Source organism: Notolepis coatsorum (genome assembly GCF_963971535.1).
Source record: "Notolepis coatsorum genome assembly, chromosome: 18".
NCBI classification, from domain to species: domain Eukaryota; kingdom Metazoa; phylum Chordata; class Actinopteri; order Aulopiformes; family Paralepididae; genus Notolepis; species Notolepis coatsorum.
Genome location: NC_140182.1, coordinates 35,862,284 through 35,886,201, shown reverse-complemented (window position 1 = coordinate 35,886,201; position 23,918 = coordinate 35,862,284). Strand labels below are relative to the sequence as shown.

Here is a 23,918-nt window from a genome sequence, read left to right as displayed (position 1 = left end):
TGCGTGTGTGTTTACTACATCATACGTTATATTTGAGGCCTACGGTATATTCATTCATTTAAACCTACCATTGAGGTTGATATCATTCGCAATGTTGTTGACATACATAGAAAAAAGAATAAACAAGACAAAACACAAGAAAAGAATATATAATGAAAAATAATAAAATGTATAATTTTTTTTAAGAATAATCACTATGCACTGCTATTCCTAGCACTATTTGGGCAACTTTACACAATTCCTGTTAGTCTATTGAAGACATTTGTAAGTTTTTTTTCAAAAAAATTCATTGTTTTATATTTCTAATCAAGTACTCGAAACCATCATTTTTCAGCCTCAAGAAATCAGGCTGTTATGGCCTGGCTCCGCCCATAAGCAGTGACAGTCAGACCACAGTCTGCACTGGTAGAGGGAGGGAGGGAGGGAGGGGGGGGAAGAGAGAGAGAGTTCAGTTCAGTTCAGAGTTTTTATTTGCCACATGGAATAATACAATCATAGTTTCTTCATTAAAAAATCATAAATAGTCATTCCATGGACAAAAGGAGCAGGAAGAAGAATAAATCTTATAGTTATATAGTTACCTGCCCCTTATTCCTAAACTAACATGTATTTTCTTAATGGTCGGCGTATAACCTTATTTACACAAATAATCATTTATACCATGAGAGAGAGAGAGAGAGAGAGAGAGAGAGAGAGAGAGAGAGAGAGAGAGAGAGAGAGAGAGGCAATGCCCCCTCTCGGCTCTCTCTTCCTTTCTCTCCCTCCAAAGCGCACGGCCCCGCAGCTCCACTCGCTGATGAGACGGGGCAGCTTTTTTCTTTCTTTCAATCTCCCGTGTGGCGCGCGGCCGGCAGGTACCCCCCCCCCCAAGTGCCCCCTCTCTCTCCCTCCCTCCTTCTCTCTTCCTTTCTCTCCTTTCTCTCCCACTCGGCTCTCGCTGATGAGACGGGGCAACTTTTTTCTTTTCTTTCTTTCAATCTCCCGTGTGGCGCGCGGCCGGCAGGTACCCCCCCCCCAAGTGCCCCCTCTCTCTCCCTCCCTCCCTCTCTCTTCCTTTCTCTCCTTTCTCTCCCTCTCGGCTCTCTCTTCCTTTCTCTCCCTCCAAAGCGCACGGCCCCGCAGCTTCACTCGCTGTCTTTTCTAGGTAGAATGGGGGCGGGCATTAGCTCCAACCACAGAGCCAATCGCATCACTGTGCGCCTAATGACGTGACTCAGGACTTCAAATCAAAATGACCCGATTTACTAGAGGTCGAGAGGGGCTGGGCTGAATCGGAGCAATCCGCCAATATGGTATTTAGACCCTAAAACACATTGATACGAACTCCTATTACTATAATACAATGCTAGAGACTGAAAAATGACATTTATAATGCATAGCCCCTTTAAAACAATTACATACTAAAACGGAGTGGCATGTGACCATGGTTCTATACTGTCCAACGGTTATGAGAGTATAGATCTTTAGTATATGTAGTATATGTTGTGGTTATTTACCAAAACACAAGATCTGCCACCATTATGGGAAATGCGCGTACCGTCTTCTCCAGTGTCAGACAAGAACATAGATACGGCTGTAAGCTAGCCTATAGCTTGGCACAAATGAATGGACGCGGATACGGACCAGCTAGCCTAGCTGTTGGCCTCTCCCGGAGTTTTAAGCTAGGTTCATAGTCTGTATCCAGTCCACTTCCATTCATTTGTGCTAAACTAGCTTGCAACCGAAGAGGAAATTAGTATCTATCTTCTTGTCTGACTCTGGAGAAGCACAATTCCCATAATGGTGGAGTGCCCCTCTAACTATCCCCTGTGTCGGCACTGATGAATGAGTGTTTCCATTGCTACAGTACTTCCAGTGCTACTCAGAGCACTTTAGAATGGCATGACTGCATACATGTTCAGTATGGGTGGCCCGAGTGGGCAGTGTTAGTGCCATACTCTTCTATGAGCGATGCTCTGTTGTAAATGTTATTGTATATTTGTATTGAACTATTTTTACTCTGTCTATTCTATTTTATTATTTTTAGTATTGGCTATTTTTAAACTGAATCAAACCGCACTTTTTTACTCTGTCTATTCTATTTTATTATTTGTATTACTGAATGAAACCGTAAACAAAGAGGCCTATTGGGATGTTAGATCCTAATGTGAAAAACTGTGATTTGCCTTACCTTGCTACCTCTTCATCTTTTTTATGCTCGCTTATGCCTGTATCTTTTACTGCTGTGAAGCACTTTGAACTACAATTTCTGTATGAATGATGAGTGCTATACAACTAGTTTATTATTATTCTGTTTGAGCTACACAGGGTAGAGGGGGATAAGGGTATGTCATTGGGGTTATCAAGTGAGCACCTCCTGTCAGATGTTTCCTTGAGCCAGGCTCATGTCACCTCAGGAAGGCTCTACTCTACTGTATGTTCTTGTGTCCAATCTAATCATCAATTTAAATGACCGCTCCAACATTTTGGGAAACACATTTATTTGCCATCTTTCCCCAGAGTCAGACAGGAAGATTGATATCAATTGAATCTCTGTGCGTCAGTTTTGGAGTCGTTTGGAAGTTGTATTTCTTCTTCTTTTGACAGAGCTAGGCTAGTTGCTCCCTACTGCTTCCTGATATCAATCTTCTTGGCTGACTCTGTGGGGGAAGATGGCAGATAAGTGCATTTCCCAAAATGTCGGAGTGCTCCTTTAACTCTCTTTAAGTGTCTGCTCTGATGGTCGTCGACTTTCTCACACCCCAATGACGTTTATATTCTGGTATTGCTAACAGGTCTGAACCAGAATTCAAACTATTACAAAGGTCAAGAACATGCAACAGCGGAAATAGAGCATTTTAATCTTGATACCCGTATCTTGCAACTGTTTTATAAATCAGTTTTACAAAATGTTCTGTCCTTTGGTGTGACATATGTTTTAGGAAATATGTGTGCCTAAGATCATACAACGGGTGATTAAGACGGAGAGTGAAGTCATCGGATGTGATGCATTTTAATGTTGATAACCGTATCTTCCAATCATTTTATGAATCCGTTTTACAAAGTGTTCTATCCTTTGGCCTGATATGTGTTTTTGGAGATATGTGTGCCTAAGATCATACAATGGGTGAGTAAGACGTCGAAGTCATTGGAGGTGATCTGATATGCTCAGCTGTGCACAGAACTCATCGTGGACAAACGCCCAGCGCATCCTCGATGACCCCTCTCACCCTCCCGCACGCGAGATTCCAACTAAGCAACAGGTCAAGTGGTAGATTTTTACAATGAGCGATTACTACAGCAGCCGGGTTCCATAGGTCTTTGGTCCTCACGGCAATAGGACTGCTGCATGAGAGCACCTCTGCTAGAAGCTGACAGAACGCAGTTACGCTCCGTCTGCGCCTTTGATTTGTTTATCTAATTTGATTTGTTAAAATTTTTATCATTGTGAGCGTTATTGTTTATTCTTTTGTTTTTCTTTCCGTGCTATGACCAAACAATTCTCCCCTGCGGGATTCATATTTCACATTATAATAAAGTAAATTTCCCTCTAGTGTTAGTCCTTGTATCAAGAGCTCTAGTCGATAAACTAGAGAATAAAAACACTTCTCCGTCGCATACGGGCCTTTAGGGAAGAAGTCACCAGGAATAGTTTATTGTGGAACATAGACGGATGTGCTGAAATAATGGTGTTCCAAAATAGCACATTCCAAACCTTCTGGCATGTAGACTATCATCACCTTTACACTACTGTCACACCCTAGCATTACCTATAAAGATAGATCGTTTCTCAAGAGCATACACACTATAACGTTTAGTCTGCGTTCAGAGTTATTGTTGTGATGGGGACATGGACTTTAATCTTAAAGGTGCGCTATGTAGTTTTGTGAGAGTCAGAGAAGTGGATAATCTGTAAGGTATATTTTCACAACTAAATAAACAAACAAACTGCCCTCAGAGGAAAATCGGATCCCTGGAACACTGTTTGAAGTTAGAAAGCAGTTACAAAGGCAGGGCCCGCAATATTTAACAAACAAATTCAGGCTTAGGTTGGGTTCACATTTATGATAATGATTCTATCATTCTCAATTCTAAGAATTACAAGTAAATGTAATTCGAAGGCTCTGCAAACAAATCCCCCTCCTCCGAAACTGCATAGTGCACCTTTAATATTTATAGCTATGGTCCCAGGTGTGAAGGGGGGCGTTGGAGATGTAATTATGGAGCAAAACTAAACTGTTTCCTCTGACGGCTGACGGAGAGCGCGTCACGGAAACAAGCTCCTGTCTTTATGATCGATGCTGAGGCATCCTGGCCGGGCTGGCCCGCGGTCCTGTAATAGCGAAGCCGCCCCCAAAACCACTGCTGCTTTCAGTTGTAAAGACACTTTCCCCTTCATTTAATAGCCACAAGGAAACAGATCCGGGTTATCGGAATCGTAACTTATTCAAGCCAACGAGGCGTTGACCTCTGCACACCCCCCTCGCGTGTTAAGTGACGTGGAATCCCAGGGCAGGCAGGGTTTAAAACACGGACTCTTATTTAGGCGAGCTGTGGTTTAAACCTTGACACTTTCCGTCCTTCGGCAAAAAAAAAGAGAGAGAAGAGAATTACAGCAGACCATATATATGTTTCCACCAACAGTGGGCCACACAGAAGCGACTGCTCTCACGAGTCGGAGCAGGGGAGGGTGGGGGGATTTTTGGTCGGAGTGCGCCTCGACAGTGAACGCCAATCGTACGTCAACATGTCGCAGATGCCGCGAGAGGATAAAGAGGCGCCCCGAGACAGACGCACTAAAGAGGCGTCCCAAAAGAGGACCAACCCGAGACGCATTAAAAAGGCGTCCCAAAAGAGGACCGACCCGAGACGCACTATGTCATGAGTAGTGGCATGTGCTCTCAACCGTGTTTGACAGGAGGAGGCCAATAAACAGAGGGTGGAGAGATAATGAACGAGATCATGTAAATACGACGTCCCCTGTTGTGGTAGAGGTAGGCTTTCCGTCAGGGCCAGGGCTTGCTGGCCTATATACCCCCCCACCCTCTAACGCTCTCTTCATCTACCGTCCCTCTTTATCCTTCCTCTCCTCTGTTCTTCTCTGCCTCTCTCTCTCTCTCTCTCTCTCTCTCTCTCTCTCTCTCTCTCTCTCTCTCTCTCTCTCTCTCTCTCTCTCTCTCTGTCAAAATTGCGAGAGTAACCCCCCCCTGCACAAAAAGGGCAGCAAATTAGACCCAGGCAACTACCGCCCTGTTTCTATTCTTACTTCCATCTCGAAAGTCATGGAAAAAATAGTATACGAACAGGTCGAAAAGTACCTCGTGGAAAAAAATCTAATCTTCGAATTCCAATCTGGCTTCAGAACATCCCACTCCACTGACACATGCCTTCTCTATTTGAACGACCACATCAAACAAGAGGTGGCCGCGGGCAAATACTGCGGCATAGTCATGCTGGACCTACAAAAGGCCTTCGACACTGTCAATCACTCCATTCTGATTGACAAGCTAAAAGCAATTGGTTTTGATAGTCTATCTATGAGCTGGATGCAATCCTACCTGGAGGGGAGAGAACAGATGGTGGAGGTAAACGGTACCCTATCCACCCCCCCTCCCAGTGAGCTGTGGTGTTCCACAAGGAAGCATACTAGGACTGCTACTGTTCCTAATTTATGCAAATGACATGTCGTCAGCTTGTGACTGCAACTTGTTCCTGTTCGCGGACGACTCAGCCCTGCTGGTCTCTGACAAGAACAAGTTAGAGGTTGAAAAAACCCTCAGCTCGGAACTAGGCAAAATCTGCACCTGGCTCGCTGACAACAAACTATCATTACACCTGGGTAAAACAGAGTCCATTCTCTTCGGTTCAAATAACAAACTCAGCAAGGCCGACGGCTTCTTAGTTACAGTGGGTGACAATATTGTCACAAGGAAAGATGAAATTACATACCTAGGTTCCATCCTAGAGGCAAATCTTTCCTGTGACAAAATGGCATCCAATGTAATAAAAAAAAGTCAACCAACGAACTCGATTATTGTAACGGATCTCCTCTCTGGTAAACAAGAATACACTGAAGACTCTGGCAGGAGCACTCATTCAAGGGTACTACGACTATGCTTGCACCTCATGGTACCAAAGCACCTCAAAGGCGCTAAAAAACTAAATTACAAACATCACAAAACAAACTGGTCAGACTACTGCTTGACCTTACTCCTAGAACCCACATCACCCCTGCCCAATTTGACAACCTAGGATGGCTTAGAGTAGACGACAGAGTACAGTAACTTGCAATGGGCCTGGTCTACAACTACACGACTAAGGTACCCATGTACATGTCAAAATACTTCCCAAAGGTCAGTGAATACCACGACCACAACACCAGAGGGAGCTCCACAAAAAATGTTAAACCCAGATTCGGCTCAAACAAGGGACTAAACATGTTTCGCAATTATGCCACATCAATGTGAAACGCCCTACCCGCAGCTGTAAAGGAATGTGAATCACTACCCACTTTTAAAACGACTCTCAAGGAGCACCTACGGGAGACTGCAATTCGAAACTGGCCCCTGTAAATGTCCTAACCCAACCCCCTCCAATGTACAGTAAATGTCCTAACCCAGTAATACACGAGACCCTCTTCTTGGAACCAAGTAAGGTTTCGTCGATAATCCAATGTACAGTTACCCCCACCCCGCCTACCCATCCACCCCCCACCCCAACCACCCAACCACCTCCAATGTGAATGAATGAATGAATGAATGAACGAACGAATGAATGAATGAATGAATGAATGAATGAATGAATGAATGAATGAATGAATGAATGAATGAATGAATGAATGAATGAATGAATGAAAACTTTATTTAACAGATTGCAGAATGGGTACAATACAGTACGGCTCAATACAGTTCAATGGGTTCAATACATTCCCCCCCCCCCCCCCCCCCCCCCACCCCACCTACCCAACCCCCCCCCCCCCCCCCCCCCACATCCTCAAATGTACAGTTTCTTCGTCAAATGTATATACTCTCTTTTTCAAACTCTTTTTGTATCACAAACAGTACTGTATTTGTAAATCTGGTATGTCATAAATGTATAGATGTAGCAGTACTGTCTATCTGTATGTCATGTATGTCATATACTGTATGTTATGATGAATTGAAAATGGGGGACCCTGATGTAAACAAGACGAAAGTCTTTCTCTGGTCTGCATCCCCTTAACAATTGTGTGTATTGAGCTCTACTGTATTGTACCCATTCTGCAATCTGTTAATAAAATGTTCAATCAATCAATCAATCAATCTCTCTCTCTCTCTTCCTATTCATCTATTATTAAAACACTCCCCTTTTTCTACCTCTTTCTCTATCTCTCTTCCATTGATTCTCTATTCTCTCTCTAATCTCTTGTAACATACATCAGATCATAGCATATTGACTTAGTCATTTATATATATTCCATTTGAATCACTTGGACATTGTTAGTGCACTTTACTGTTACCTTTGCACTCTGGTTAGATGCCAACTTATTTTCGTTGTACTGTACTTGACATTTGAATCTAATCTAATCTAGTGGTAAAAGTCCAAACAAACTGAAAAAAAAAACAAGCTCCGGTTCACTTCTCGTATCGCTCCGTCGAACAGAGGTCTTCAAGTGTATACGCCCCGCAGAGAGAGTGTTCTTAACTCCAAACGTCGCTCGCGTTTCACACAGCGATGTAGGAAATGAACGAGAGGCTTTCAGTATGGAGACTTGGACCTCTGAATTAACCCCGGTCTAGTTGCCTGTCTAGAACTGACCTCTACTGTAACCTTACCCCACCTCACAGTTTCCCTCTCCTCTCCCCTCTTATTCCTCCTTTTCTGCCCTCTCTGCTCTGTCATGTTCCACATCTGTTCTTCCCTCTCTCCCGTCTCCTCCCTCCCTCCCCCCTCTGTCTCTTGTCCATCAATTCCCTTTCATCTCTCTCCTGTGTACCCCCTCTTCCTTCTCCACCTCCCCCCTTGCTTTTCCCCTCCTCTCCGTCTCTCCCCTGATAATCACCCTCTCTACAATATTATTCCTCCCATGTTTGTCCTCCTCCGCTGTCTCCCCCCTCTTTCCCAGATCTCTATCCGCTCTTCCACCCAAACCGCCTTCATTTTGATTCACCTAAAAACCCTTTCTCTAATAAAAAGGTATTTTTGTAACATGGGGGTCATTTCTTCCACTTGTGTTATTGTGGTTTTTATATTCCCACTCAACCCATAGCACGTGTTCTGGCATCTTGTTTTGTTTTCCTACTTTACCGCTGTATTTGTTAAGACTTTACCTTTTTTATTACCGTACTTTATAAACAACGTTTAGTTATTATTTCCCCTCCTCTTATCCTCAAACCCTCTCTCTTCTCATATTTACCTCCTTTTCTTTTTCTTTCTGTTCCCGCCTCGTCAACATCCCTCTCTCCTGCCCCCCTCCAAACGTTTGGTTATTATTTCCCCTCCTCTTATCCTCAAACCCTTGTCTCTCTTCTCATATTTACCTCCTTTTCTTTCTGTTCCTCCCTTGTTGTCCACATCCCTCTCTCCTACCCCCCTCCATCCTGCTCACCCACCCAGGGGTGTAGCTCCAGATTCTGGGCCCCATGAAAGAATGTATTTGTAGGCCCCCATTGTATGAGAGCGCGCGCAAGCGAATTTTTTTTGCCCATTTTTTTATTGATGAAAACGCATAATATGGTTTTTACCTATACATTCGGATCAGCAGTTCAGCACCTGCACTGTTGGTGGGTGAGCCTAGTAAAGGATGTCGCATTGCGTTCATCTTCAATGAATGGACCAATGCAATAGTCTACCAAAGCCCCCCCTCTCTCTCTATATATCTCACACACACACACACACACACACACACACACACACACACACACACACACACACACACACACACACACACACACACACACACACACACACACACACACACACACACACACACACACACACACACACACACACACACACTTCAGAAACAAACATAGTATCAATGAGAGCATCAATAATACACCTGAGTGATGTCTAGTAAAAAAAAAAAAAAATTTTTTTTTTTTTTTTTGGGGCCCCCCCTCAGTGCTGGGCCCTTGGAATCATCCTAAGCTACCCCCCCCCAGCTACGCCCCTGCACCCACCCACCCACCCACCCGCACACACAGGTGGGAGAACCGGAGGATCCCCAGAGCCTCTGCGGAGGTGCGCTGCAGGTCTCACCAGCACCATGTGAGACGCTAGGAATTTCCTCTCTCTCTCTCTCTGCGCCGCCTGGTTATACGCAGGGATCCCTTCTCCAGCAAGGAACCAGCAGACACGTGTGCTTCTGTATATACATCTATACGGAGAGCAGACCAGAGATGGGATTCAGGCACGTGCAGAGACAGAGAGTTGGAGACAGGGAGAGAGTTAGAGAGAGAGACAGAGAGAGGGTTTTTTCCATAGTACACATCATTTCAAGAACTGCTTGACAGATATACACGTGCACATGCAGTACACACACACATGCATATGCACACTATACACACACATTATACTACACACACAAACACTTGCACAAACACATATAGAGAAACACACTCAATCATGCATGCATGTGTAGACACGTGATTTGAATATGTCCAACCGTAATTCAATGTGTCTAACTCTAATTCCTTGTACTCTACTGTGTTCATGATAACGTTGTGTAACTCGCTGACCCGTCTTGATTCTCCATATCCTAATATTGACATTTAGTAGTGGGACATAGCGCTGGACTGTCGCCAGGGGGAGCTGGTGCGACGTTGGGCTGGTGACAACAGGTGAGGAAGAGGTTGGTAGGAAGGAGGAGCTGGATACACGGGACTCTCTCTTCGTCGTTTTCCATTGAAGCGAGCAGACGTGTGGACCAAGAGCTCCTGATAAGAAAGACACGCGAAATACGAGTCCTGCCACGGGGTGGGATAGTAACGTCGTATGCGAGTTAGCTTCCCAGTATAGTGCTTAGGGTACGTTTGAACCAAGAAGAAGACGTTCGACTGCCGGACTGTACTGTGGATATTCCACGCGCTGCGTTTAGGAATGTATAGGCGAAAGACTAGGGGGTCGCACTGACCACAGCTTAGCTTCAAGTATAGGCCTGTTAGCCCAGTTAGCTCACGCGTCGCTCCACCATCTCCCAGCTCCGCAGCAGACACTGCAGCAGACGGCGCTGGACCGCACCCGCCTCCAGCATTCTCCAGATATTCGCCTGCCTAACGTCAGCTCAGCCAGCCCCCTTGCTATCACAGGTGACCACAACGGGACCGTTTGACGGCCATCTCGCGTCACAGACATTCGTTGCGGGAGCAGGCCAGCACTCGGTTGGTACACTCACACCAGGTAGTTAGCGCTCCCAGCGCTCTGGAACATTATCGGCGAACATTCTCCTTTTCGAGAGCATGCCCTCTAAGGGCGAAGAGAATAAATACTTTGAGCTTGCACGTGCACCAGTGACTAGGGGCGCCCCAACGTTTGTTGTTTTAGGTAATGCCGGCTTAGATAGGCTTTTTGTTTCAACTGTGGGCCCACTTAATTTTCTGGTTACATGTGTTGTGTGATCGAGTTGTGTAAACAGCACTTATGCACCTTAATGATTGTTCCAATTCCATAGCTCACGGAGCTTGCAGCCTACCTCCCTCCGTACTATTCAATGAAAAGAGTATTAACCCTTACGGGGACTTGTTCATGTAAATACCCAATTAACAGTAAAAGGAGAGGCGTATACATGGGACCACTATGTGTGAGTGAATTACTGTGCTTTATTGTTTAAACCTTTTCTTCCCATTAATGTGCATTATCGTTTAACCCCTCCTTCCCTACGGCCTATGTGCAATTGGGGCAGGTGCTCTGTACAGGTCTGCACCAGTCAACAAGGAAAGGTACTGCTTTGGGGAGAAATTGTATTATCTACCATCACTGCCACCGAGTGTGAGAGGGTGTGGGACGTATTAAGGGAAGTGTGGGTGTTGGAGGAAATACTACGGTCACCCTGGAGGGCAAGAAGGACCAGCGTAGAACCCCTAGGTTATCTGCCCCGCTGCTAAATCCCAATTCTAATACTCTTACACTACAGTCGGGGGCGCAGCCGGACCCAGATCTGCTGTGTTCCCACTACCTGGTGACAGTTCATATCCACTCTCATAAAGTAGGGATAATCGACCCTTTTACACATGCATGCATGCACGCACACGCACACACACACACACACACACACACACACACACACACACACACACACACACACACACACACACACACACACACACACACACACACACACACACATATGCCCAAACACATAAATAAAACACTTCTGAAACCGGAAAAACAAACACCCACTCAATAGGCACACACACACACACACACACACACACACACACACACACACACACACACAGAGTGTGAAGTATTCGCTCTCTGAAATAAATAAATAAATAGAAAACACCATATAAACAAGCCAAGCCTGGGAAATGACTGAGCATTCTTTCCCCTCTTTTAAATCTGGAAAATCTATTTTGAAATTGGACTTGTTAAAAAACATCACAGCGGTTGCAGACAGTCCATAGAAGCCGTATTGTATCTACTGACTCCCTAAGCTGATAGCACCGGTAGGCCACTAAAAATAACAATAAACCCACTATAGGCCTATAGTTTGTGTCGATTTAAACGCAGCCTTTTTTCCACGGCCACGTAAGCAAGCGTGTGCAAAAAATAATCTCTGCTCTCTCTCCCAGAGCATCAATCACTCTCACCCAAAGCAAACGTCCATGACACATGCACTCTAGTAAGAGGAAACACAGACCGCTGTAAACTGACCTCAGAACAGCAGATCCCAACCCGTGGGTTTTTAGATTTAACATCTGGAAGCAGGCAAGGTGGTCACATGGTGAACATCAAGTACACAAATACCACGCTGTTTGTTGCTCCTGTAATGTCTGAGTCGTACAAGACACAGTTACATAACGGATTCCGTGCGGAAATGTGGAAATAGAGTTGGACAGGGTTTCTTTTGGTGAGTGTATACATTTCACGTTCTTGTCTATCGTTCCTGACAATCTAACTGACTGCTTATCTCGGTGGAGTCCTTGACTGTTTGTTTTAACTACGCCGGGAGGACAGGACGTGCCATATTCTTCGGAGAACGAGCGGTGTCATCGACTTCTGATGAGCTGGTGGTAACAGGTGGTAACTGGTTTCCAACAGGGGGACCCTGATGGAAACAGGGGGACCCTGATGGAAACAAGACAAACGTCTTTCTCAGGTCTGCATCCCCTTAACAATTGTATGTATTGAGCCGTACTGTATTGTACCCATTCTGCAATCTGTTAAATAAAGTTTTCATTCATTCATTCATTCAACACTTTTGGGGCCCATGGGCAAACATTTATTCGGGGGGCCCCTTCCATTTGACATTAAATCAGATCTGCGCACCAGAGTGGGTACAGCTGTTGTGACAATTTGCCATTCGATTTAAATGTTTGACAGGATGAGTGACGTTTGGAGGGAGCCTCTCATTGGTCGGTTTAAATTATGATTAACATGATTGCCGTTTTGAGGGGGCGCTCTCCCTACAACCAGTTAAATAACTAAGAGAGCCTTGATTAAATAATTCCACTACTAATTCAGCAGTCATACTGAGGAGTTTTATTTTTTTATTTTTATTTTCTCTGATTTTTCTCCCCGTCCCAATTAGTCGTTGTGCCATTTATGACATACCAGATTTGCAAATACAGTACTGTTTGTGATACGAAAAGAGTCCAGAAAAGAGAGTATATACATTTGACGTAGAAACTGTACATTGGAGGAGGTTGGGTAGGTGGGGGGGGGGACTGTACATTGGAGGTGGTTGGGCGGGGGGGGGGGTTGGGTAGGAGGGGTGGGTGGGGGACACTGTACAACTGTACAAGCAAAACTGTACATTGGAATATTGACAAGACCATACTTGGTCATTTACTGTACATTGGGGGGGGGGGGGTTGTGTTCGGACATTTACAGGGGCCAGTTTCGATTTGCAGTCTCCTGTAGGTGTTTTTTTAGAGTGTTTTTGAAAGTGGGTAGTGATTCACATTCCTTTACAGCTTTGGGTAGGGCGTTCCACATTTATGTGGCATAATTGCGAAACGTGTTTAGTCACTTGTTTGAGCCGAATCTGGGTTTAACATGATTTGTGGAGCTCCCTCTGGTGTTGTGATCGTGGTATTCACTGACCTTTGGGAAGTATTTTGACATGTACATGGGTACCTTGGTTGTGTAGTGTATCTTGTAGACCAGGCCCATTGCAAGTTGCTGTACTCTGTCGTCTACTCTAAGCCATCCTAGGTTGTCAAAGTGGGCAGGGGTGAGGTGGGTTCTAGGAGTAAGGTCAAGCAGTAGTCTGACCAGTTTGTTTTGAGATGTTTGTAATTTTGTTTTTAGCGCCTTTGAGGTGCTTTGGTACCATGAGGTGCAAACATAGTCGTAGTACCCTTGAATGAGTGCTCCTGCCAGAGTCTTCAGGGTATTCTTGTTTACCAGTGAGGAGATCCGGTACAAGAATCGTGTTCGTTGGTTGACTTTTTTTTATTACATTGGATGCCATTTTGTCACAGGAAAGATTTGCCTCTAGGATGGAACCCAGGTAGGTAATATCTTCTTTCCTTGTGACAATATTGTCACCCACTGTAACTGAGAAGCCGTCGGTCTTGCTGAGTTTGTTATTTGAACCGAAGAGAATGGACTCTGTTTTGCCCATGTGTAATGATAGTTTGTTATCAGCGAGCCATATGCAGATTTTGCCTAGTTCTGAGCTGAGGGTTTTTTCAACCTGTAACTTGTTCTTGTCAGAGACCAGCAGGGCTGAGTCGTCCGCAAACAGGAACAAGTTGCAGTCACAAGCTGACGACATGTCATTTGCATAAATTAGGAACAGTAGCGGACCTAGTATGCTTCCTTGTGGAACACCACAGCTCACTGTGAGGGGGGGGGGGATAGGGTACCGTTTACCTCCACCATCTGCTCTCTCCCCTCTCCAGCGTAGGATTGCATCCAGCTCACTGATAGACTATCAAAACCAATTGCTTTTAGCTTGTCAATCAGAATGGTGTGATTGACAGTGTCGAAGGCCTTTTGTAGGTCCAGCATGACCATGCCACAGTATTTGCCCGCGTCCACCTCTTGTTTGATGTGGTCGTTTAAATAGAGAAGGCATGTGTCAGTGGAGTGGGATGTTCTGAAGCCAGATTGGAATTCGTAGATTAGATTTTTTCCCGCGAGGTATTTTTCGACCTGTTCGTATACAATTTTTTCCATGACTTTCGAGATGGAGGTAAGGATAGAAACAGGGCGGTAGTTGCCAGGGTCTAATTTACTGCCTTTTTTGTGCAGGGGTGTTACTCTCGCAATTTTGAAGTCCTTGGGGACGTGTCCCTGTTTTATGGAGAGGTTTATTATGTGTGTGATGACTGGGGTTATGGCAGCTGCTGAGTCTCTGAGGAATTTGGAGGGGATGTTGTCATGGCCAGTGGCCTTGTTAGGTTGGAGGGCACTCAGTTTTTTGAGTACCTCATCTGTTGTTACCATTTCCAGTTTGAAGTCGTCTTTGTGGAGCCCTAGGTTCTTGTAGTATGCTACTATGTGTTCTACCCCATACTGCCCTGAGTGGGAGGGTAATTTGTTTACCAGTGTTGTGGCTATGTTTGTGAAGAAACTGTTTAAGTAATTGGCTACATCCAGCTTGTCTGTGATGAGCGTGTTGTCCGTCTTTATGTTTATGTTTGAGAATCTGGTTTAAAGTTTTTTTTACTGCAGCCTAGTTGGTTATTGAGTAATTTCCAAAGTTCACGTGGTTTGTTTTTGTTTTCCTCGGTTTTGTCATTGATGATTATTTTTTTGCTGTTTTGATCATGGAGTACTGGATACTGTACATGGATACTGCACTGATTCGGCTGTTACAGTGAGCTCCTTTGTATCTACTCATTAGCTGATCTGAGTTCCCACTGGGAGACAAGGTAGACAAACGGATAAGATTCTAAGACAAGACTACATGCACTACCGGCTGAGCGCTTTCATTTGAGACATCACGGCTATGATCTACCTTGTAGCGTTGGTGTAATGTGCACCCGGCCAGTGAGAATGCCACTATAAGTATCCCAGGTATTTATAGACGTCCCGAAAGAGTGTTGGTACCATGGTAGTGATCCCCAGTGACGCGCCTCTCCCTCCATGAAATAAACACACTTCTAACCGACTGACATTCCCCCTTTGAGAAACCGGAGTGACCCGGGTCAACTGAGTGTTTGGGCATCTCTGCCATTCCACACATTACTACCCCCCCCCCCCCCCCACCTCAGAGGCAGTGCGTGAATGTGTGATGCGTCCGGACTGTGTGCGTGTGATTCTGTACAGTTCATACGGGCGTGTACGGTACGTGCGCGGCTTGTGTGTTTGTGCGCCTGCGACTGGGAAGTTATGAAATGTGCTGCTCAAAATCCAACAGGCTCTGAAAATAAACCACAGGGCTGACAGACGAGACAGAGAGAGATATGGAGAGGGAGAGAGAGAGACAGAGGGAGGGAGAGAAAGAGAGACAGAGGGAGAGGCAGAGGGAGACAGAGAAAGAGACGGAGACAGAAGGAGAAAGTGAGGGAGAAACAGGGAGAAAGGGGGAGAGAAAGAGACAGAGAGAGGGGGATGGAGAGGGAGACATAGAGAGAAAGAGACAGAGGGAGGGAGAAAGAGATAGAGGGACACAGAGAGAGGGAGAAAGAGAGGAGCAAACCCATCCATCTCTTGTGTATTAAAGGGGAGGAGGGTAAGCTGGGTTGAAAAATGTGCTTTCTCCACTGTTTTCCTGTCTGCAGCATCAGGATCAGAACTCTGTGACTTCTGAGTGAACCACGCAGCAGCACCCTGGGGGAGGCGGAGGACACAACACGCACCCAGAGTTTGGAGTGGCTCTGACCCAGGGAGGAAGCCCTTCCCCTGGGGAGGAGAGTCAGTGGCCCCCTGCGGGGTCACAGTTCTGGAGGTCACCCGAGACAAGCTTGTTACATTCTACAAGTGACAGAGGAGAATGCATTGGAAGAGAAAGCAGCTTGTCTTGAGGAGATACAGCCGTCCTCAAAGAGCCCAGCGTTCGTCCGACGCAAGACGTTTGGAAAATAAGTGAAAACAACAACTAGTACTTCCAACTTATTTCTCTCACTAAGATCTCCTGGAGGAGAACAAAAATGTATATGCTGCTGCATTGGGCTGTTTATGACACAAAGGAAATACAATGCAAAACATACTACAGGTCAATAACTAGTTTGACTATTGTAAGATAACAAGACGTCTCATGAAGACACTACATAGTGAGCCATGGTTTAATAGAAAGAATATACAGGTAAAATATTAAACAAATTACTACTATGGTCAAGTGACTGAGTAAAAGTAAAAATAAAAAGACAATAACTCCTTTATCGTTATTACAAAGAATCTTTAATAATAATATTTTTTTTTAAAGCATATCCGGTATACAAAACATTATTTCAGTAGTACAAGTAGTAAAATAAAAGTGTACTGTGTGCAACTTACACTTTTACAAAAGAACATCAATAACAACAACTAATTGATTTACAGTAGGTTATACGTTTTTTTTTGTTTTTGGTATGAAATCAAAACGGAAAGACTGTTTTGTGCATTCCCTATCGGGAGTTATTTTTATATGGTGTTAGGTTCACTGGTATTGTTTTTGTGTCTTAAGGCCATTGGCAGGAATGACATGGATATAAAAAACATGTAAAATGTCACACAGACTTAGACAACACACACACATAGACAACACACATACACACACAAGGACACCCTAGTCCCTGGAATTCCAGTCAAATATCTTCCAAGGGCACGTAGCCGGTGTTTGGAGAAGTGACCTCGATATAAGTAACACATTAAATATTACCTTTCAATCAGAGAGTAGTAGAGTATATAGAGTAATGTTATAACTAGTTATGCTATTTTACTTTTAAATTACTCTTGATATGAATCATTCGGCAACAATGTTTCTCTCCCTTCCACTTCAATTAACTAACTCAAAGGTCACGTGTGTATTTCCACAAGGGAATGATTAGCTGAAGAGACAGTTCGCATCTTTCTTCGATTTGTGCTTTGTCACAGGAAGTGAGCCACTAGAAGTGTGTAAACAACGTGGTATTTAAAAACGTGTCTGGTAGTGCTCTGCTCGAAATATGTTGAACACCAAAGTACCTTTGCGTTATTTGAACAATAATTTTTTTAGGCTTCACTACCTAAGAAGTAATGCGTGACATCACTTAGTTACCCATTAAAGTGATAGTATTATGTAACTTAACCCTTTCACTACCACACTACCAAAGGGTTAACCCCTTTCACTGCAACAATACAGACAGTTAACCCTTTCACTGCCACACACGGCAAAGGGTTAACCCTTTCACAACCACACTACGGAAGGTTAACCCTTTCACTACCACACTGGTTAACCGTCTGTAGTGTGGTAGTGAAAGGTTAACCTTCTGTAGGGGGGTAGTGAAAGGGTTAATAGTTAAATACAAAGTTACCTCAGATACAGCAAGCAGTCTTTATTAAAAGCACCGTTGCGAGACCAAGGAGGCAGGATATAGGGAGTAGACGGTTCAAGACCAAAGAGTTCTATACATTCAAGACTTACATATACACACATACAATGAACACACACGCGTGATCTTAAAGCTCGTACTGATCACACAATCTAAACATCTCACGTGAAAGGACAAAAAATGGTTGGGAGAATTCAAAGAGAAGCAGCTTGGTCGTATGCAACAGTTTAGGTTATTTAAAAAAACGTAGATTAAGCTTAGTCCCAGAGTAATTTATTTTCTCCAAGATCTAACTTTAAAAAAAAGAAGAAAAAAAAGAATGTTCATCTAGGACTAAACTTAAGCCACGTCTTGTCAAACTGAGCCCTGGTGTTTTACAGTGCAGTTTCCCTCGACTCCAACTTAACAGGCTGGAAGGTCAAGATCTCTGTGAAGGTGTGACCTGGGGAAAGAAAAGAGTACAATTGATTTCAGTACTTGTAGTGTTGTGTTATTTCAGAGTACTTTTTTCATTACTTGTAGTTGCCTACTGCACTGGGAAATTACCTACAGGAGAGGTGACTGTGGGCATGGTCTTTGCTCTCTTATAACACAAAATAATTGCAAGTTGAAAGTCTTTTTAGGACACAATATCAATGTCTAGTACAGAATCCACTACTGGATCTGAACAGGGCAGTCTGGGACCGACACAAAAAGGGCAGGGGGGGTGGGTTTGCCACCGGACCCCCCCCCCCCCCCCTCCTCCAACGCGCGACCCAGGGAGAGACACCAGGGATATTCTGGATGCCATTCACATCTCTGGTTGAGGTTATGGTGGTGGCGCGAGGTCTCCAGTAAAGTTAAGGTTAAGGTTAAAGGGGCACTTGACAAAAAATTTGGACACCAGTGATGTCCTCTGGCACACTGGATCCTTGTGTTGTGTTAATTACAGCTCCATGAAATGATGTAGATGAAAAAATAGCAATACCTTTTGTTATAGGGACTGCTACCTTATAATTACATTGAGCTGTAATTAACACAGCACAAGGATCCAATGTCCCAGATGACATCACTGGTGGCCATATTCAAACTAATTTACTCTCAATAACCGTCAAACTAAGTGTGCCAAAACGGTTTAGAGTTTTTGGATGGGGTGTGAGATTATGTGCAAAATAAACCAGCATTGTTTATGAGAGCCCCTTTAACTCTTTCAGCGCCAGCATTGTTTATGAGAGCCTCTTTCAGCGCCAGCCGCTTTAGCTATCCTTGTACTCACTGCGCCATCGCTGTAAGAGATAGGGATTGGCGCTGGCGTTGCTCGCCTGGACGCGTCTATGCCAAATACAACGCAGTTCGGTTTCCGGGTTCCTCTGATTGGCCACGACGCCCACGTGACCCCGCGCTAGCACGCCCCCTTATCCACGCCTGCCGCTACGCCGCGCCAAGCTCCTCTGTGTGTTGCAGCGCGCGGCAGAGGTCCCTGTGTGTTCTCGCTTCCTCAATTTATACGCATGGAAGTATTGACTACGCCGTAACGAATCATTAAAAAAATATACCGTTAACTGGAATATGTTGTTTCTTTACACATATGTTGGATTATGTAATTGGTTTGTCATGACAAACCGCTATGAGTGGCGACGACTTGACTTTCACTTTCGTATTTCGCTTTCGTCTTGTTTAACACTTTGGTCGCCAGGCTTAAATTCAGAATAAACCATCCCATGCCAGCTCTATTTGTCTATGGAGAAGTTCCCCTTCTTTGCAGGGCTATAACTTTTTAAATTGTATTGCTAAATTGACATTACTATGGCCCATTCAACATCAAGTATCTATTGTTCAGGGTGTAGCAACGTTATACTTTTTCATTCACATATTCATACTAAAATACGGTCTAAAGTATAAGTATGTTTTTATCGTTTTCTGCAGCTTTCTCCAGAACGTGATTTATAGCCCCAAATGCATTATATTGATGATCAAATACAGTTTGATAGGAATCTGCGCGAGATAAAAAAATTCAAATGGACGTGCTTCTAGAAGTTACTACTGATCATCTGATGTTGACCGGATGGGGGGGGGGTCGTTTATAATTCCGTGGCCAACGTTAGATGATTCATCTAGTGTGGGTGATATGATCATTAGAGCAGTTAGTATCGAACACATTAAAAAATAACGCTGAATCTTACTGTAGCTTCCTCATAGCGTTGGGCGATGAGCGTGGAGCAGAAATATTCCTATTATGGGATGTAGAAATATGCGATCCATTTCCAGGTTGTATAATAGTATATATACGTCCAAATCATGTTGTTTATCGAGTTATTGGTAACGGATTGCTATCCGTTGTGTCTAGCTCGAGTCCTGGGACTATTAGCGAGTAATCGGACCGAATTGGAATGAGCACCAGCTTCCATTTCCTGTTTCCGCTCTGGGCGATCCGCCGATCGGCCACCAGATGGCGCTCTTGAACCGTTGGAGAGTTGAGAGGGGATCAACAGTAGATCTCAAGTCTCCGGGGGAGAAATATGATTTCGATCACAGATTTTTGCAATATTGATATCAAAGACGTGGTACGGCGTCTTTGGCAGAATGAGCATGGCGGGGAATGACGTGGTAAGGCGTTTTTGGCGACCATAGTGTTAATCAGCCGCTTCTAAAGTCGCTGTCAAAGCCTGTTTCCGCCTCCGCATGCTAAAGTTCTAGTAAGTTTAAAGTGCTAAGTGCTGCTAAGTGCTTTATAATATTGTATATTATAATATTGTCGCACATCACGCGCAACGCCACTCTGAGTCAAGAGCTCTGTCATTGAAGTGGTTGGTGTTACCAACAGCGTTCACCCTGATGTAAAGTAGCGATTTTGACAAACCAATTACATAATCCAACATATGTGTAAAGAAACAACATATTCCAGTTAACGGTATATGTTTTTAATTATTCGTTACGGCGTAGTCAATACTTCCATGCGTATAAATTGAGGAAGCGAGAACACACAGGGACCTCTGCCGCTCGCTGCAACACACAGAGGAGCTTGGCGCGGCGTAGCGGCAGCCGTGGATAAGGGGGCGTGCTAGCGCGGGGTCACGTGGGCGTCGTGGCCAATCAGAGGAACCCGGAAACCGAACTGCGTTGTATTTGGCATAGACGCCGCCTGGGCACGCTACTATTTCGAAATCAAAGGTATATAATAGTAGGGCTGTCTTAAATACTTCGAAGCTTCGTTCGATGGGCATGGGATTCGAATATGAAAATAAAATTATGTAAAAAAAAGAAAAATATTAATTTAATTTTATTAATTTTTTTTTGCAAAATCAACTCTGCCTCTCTTTGTTCTATGCTGTTTGTTATTTAAGATGAGGTCGGACTCGGCACTGACAGATTTGTGTTCATTGTGCTGCTTTTATAAAGCCTCAAATGACGGCTTACAATATTTCATGGAAGCAAAGTGTTTAGTTTGTCTAAGATTTAAAAAGGTTTAAACTTTACAGCACTGACAAAGTTGAACAAAGTGCTGTACAAGTCCCACAACATAAAAAAAAAAATTGTAATAATTTTAATTTCTTTTTATTATTTCGAAGCTTCGAATTAAAATCGAATCTCGGCCCCGAAGCTTCGAATTCCAAAAAAAATCAAAGGTCAGCCCTATATAATTGATGCTTTGATCGTCAGCAACAGCATACGTTTTGGAGTATGTTACATACGTTAGCCTCATAGCATAATTGCCTAAGTAATTTTTCAAGACTTTCGGAAAAGAAGAAAAAACTCATTTTGGCACAAGCCACACGAGTGAGTTAGGCAGAAAGGGATTCTTAAAATAACAAGGTTCTGATTGGCTGAGGACACAGCCACTAAGCCAGGGTGGTGCAGCAGTGTGAGGAGAGTAGAGTTAGGCAGAAATATCAATTTGGCCAAAAAATTACTTAGGCAATTATGCTATGAGGCTAACGAATATGATCATTGCGATCGATGTGAAATCATTGTTGGATCAAAATAGGATTGATGTCATATAGTCCTTACCTTTACTAGGAGGTATCCCAAAAAGAATATTCCAATTGTCTGATCGCGATTTCCAGTATTGATGTCGATCGGGTCCCTGACATGAAGTGGCACAAGATATGCCTCAAATGTGCTGAACGCGTTTCGAAGTGGTCGGATGAAGCGATTTACTTGGCTTGATCTAAATTCTCCGCCCGGACGAAATTAGATGTGACACACAGTGTGAAATAAGGTTTCAAAGGGTGGGCGATACTGCCACCTAGCAGGATGCGGCCGCTATTGCATTCTAGGGATCTCAGCATGATTTCCTATGGTAACACAGAGGTCCATGACATTGCATAGAATAAAAAAATCGAATAAAAGAAAAAACGATGAAAACCCGACTATACTTGGCTATGGCGCTCAACCGCTGGTGAGATAACCCGACTTTACTCGGGTCTGGCGCCCAATGAGTTAAGGTAAGAGTTCAGTTCAGAGTCCAATCAGGGTCCCAATGTTTCATACTTCCATCCGACGCCCCGGGCCCTGTGTGACCCCTGCTGCTCCCATCACACCCCTTCCTCTCTCTCTCTCCACCTCCACCCTCTTACGTTTCCACTGCTCCAGGGGGAGGTCCGTGTTGTCCAGTGAGTGGTCGTACGGCTGCGCCTCCGTCTCCTCCTCGGGGTCTCGGAAGTCGGAGAAGTACGGCAGGGTGAGGGCCTCGGCCGCGGTCGCCCTGCTCTCCGGGTCCAGCAATAACATTCGCTCCAGCAGCGTCACCGCTGGGGGAGGAGGAGGGAGGAGATTGGTGAAGGGGAAAGGAGTGGAAACGGGACAATCAAATATAAATCGACCTATCGCAAACCCCCGTTGCTTCCCTCAGCAACAGTAGTTGATTGGAAGGTCGAGGAAAGAGGCCGGGGTTTGAGATAGGTCAACTGGGAGTGTAAGTGAGGCCAAAGAGTTGTTTCTTTGAGAATGAAAAGACGGGATGTCATACCCTGCGCGTTGACTTTGGAAAACACCGCTTGAAGGTCTTTCTTTTCCACTTTGGGGAGGCTTTTGATGTAGCTCTTGGCCTGAGGGATGAAATAAATGCATTCGATTTCCCTTTTTTCTTTTATCAAAAAAACAAACAAACAACATTGTGTTCTTTAATACATAGCTGAACTCACATCCTGAGATTGTAGTTTCGAGATGAATTCTTGAGTGGGCGTTCCTGTGATCTTCATGATCTCAGTCAGTTGGTCCAGGTCTGACAAATGGGGGTCAAGGTCAAAGGTCATATTCTAGAGTTACCCGTTACATAAAGTCACACATTTTGGCTTAACGCGACCTGTTTGGAGGAAATAACATTCTTTAATAATAGGCCTACGGTAATAATCAGGGATGACGAATGTATTATCACGTCAAGATAGCGGTGTTTACAGTGTTACTGTCAGAGAGCGAGAGAAACATGCCGATGGGTGACAAATTAAACCTGAATACATGAGTGGAGAAACATAACAAATGCAGACGTTTCCATACAGGTGAACTGCATGATGTAATTAAGCATAACATCCGATCATGCTCATACATAATGTATACATATGCTGAGCAGGCCCAGTTGACCTGGATTTTGGATCAAGATGGCAGGATGAAACGTTACTTTGAAAGAGGGTTCATTATTGGGGCATGGATGGCAGGAGCTTCAGTGACAAGAAGCTCAAGAAGAATATTTCTATCCTGATGGGAGTGGTTTCTTCCAGGATGACAATGCCTCCATCCACAGATCACTAACCCTAACCCATCCACAGGACACTAACCCATCCAGGACCGTCAGAAGGGGGGCTATGTGAGACTGTTGTTCATTGACTACAGCTCAGCGTTCAACACCATAGTCCCCACCAGACTGGTGGACAAGCTGATCGAGCTAGGTCTGAGCTCCGCTCTGAGCGCCTGGATACTGGACTTTCTGAGTGAAAGGCCCCAGGCGGTCAGGGTGGGGGGTCAGACCTCCAACACCATCACCCTGAGCATCGGGTCCCCCCAGGGCTGTGTCCTGAGCCCCCTGCTGTATTCACTATACACACATGACTGTGTGGCCAAGTTCAGCTCCAACTCCATAGTGAAGTTTGCGGACGACACAGTGGTGGTGGGGCTGATCTCGGACAACGACGAGAAGGCCTACCGGGAGGAGGTTGAGGTACTGGAACGCTGGTGCCAGGACAACAGCCTGCTCCTGAACATTGGTAAAACCAAGGAGCTGATCGTGGATTATAGGAGGACAGCAGGAGACACACACACCACTGAGGATAAACAGGGCTACCGTGGACAGGGTGAGCAGCTTTAAGTACCTGGGGGTCCACATCGCAGAGGATCTGACATGGACAACACACATAG

General features: G+C 44.6%; 1 protein-coding gene across 3 annotated transcripts in view; it reads right to left on the bottom strand.

The window, feature by feature from the left end:
- Positions 1–16,460: 16,460 nt before the first annotated feature.
- The window catches only part of mapk12a (mitogen-activated protein kinase 12a), a 28,633-nt gene continuing 21,175 nt past the window's right edge, over positions 16,461–23,918 (bottom strand). For all 3 annotated transcript variants that reach the window (XM_084334627.1, XM_084334629.1, XM_084334628.1), the window contains 4 exons: positions 22,712–22,791; positions 22,537–22,615; positions 22,145–22,318; positions 16,461–18,030 (listed from right to left, as the gene is read on the bottom strand). In XM_084334627.1, the coding sequence (XP_084190753.1) occupies positions 17,963–18,030; positions 22,145–22,318; positions 22,537–22,615; positions 22,712–22,791 (401 nt within the window). In that variant the 3' untranslated portion in view covers positions 16,461–17,962. The remainder of the gene's footprint in view (positions 18,031–22,144; positions 22,319–22,536; positions 22,616–22,711; positions 22,792–23,918) is intronic.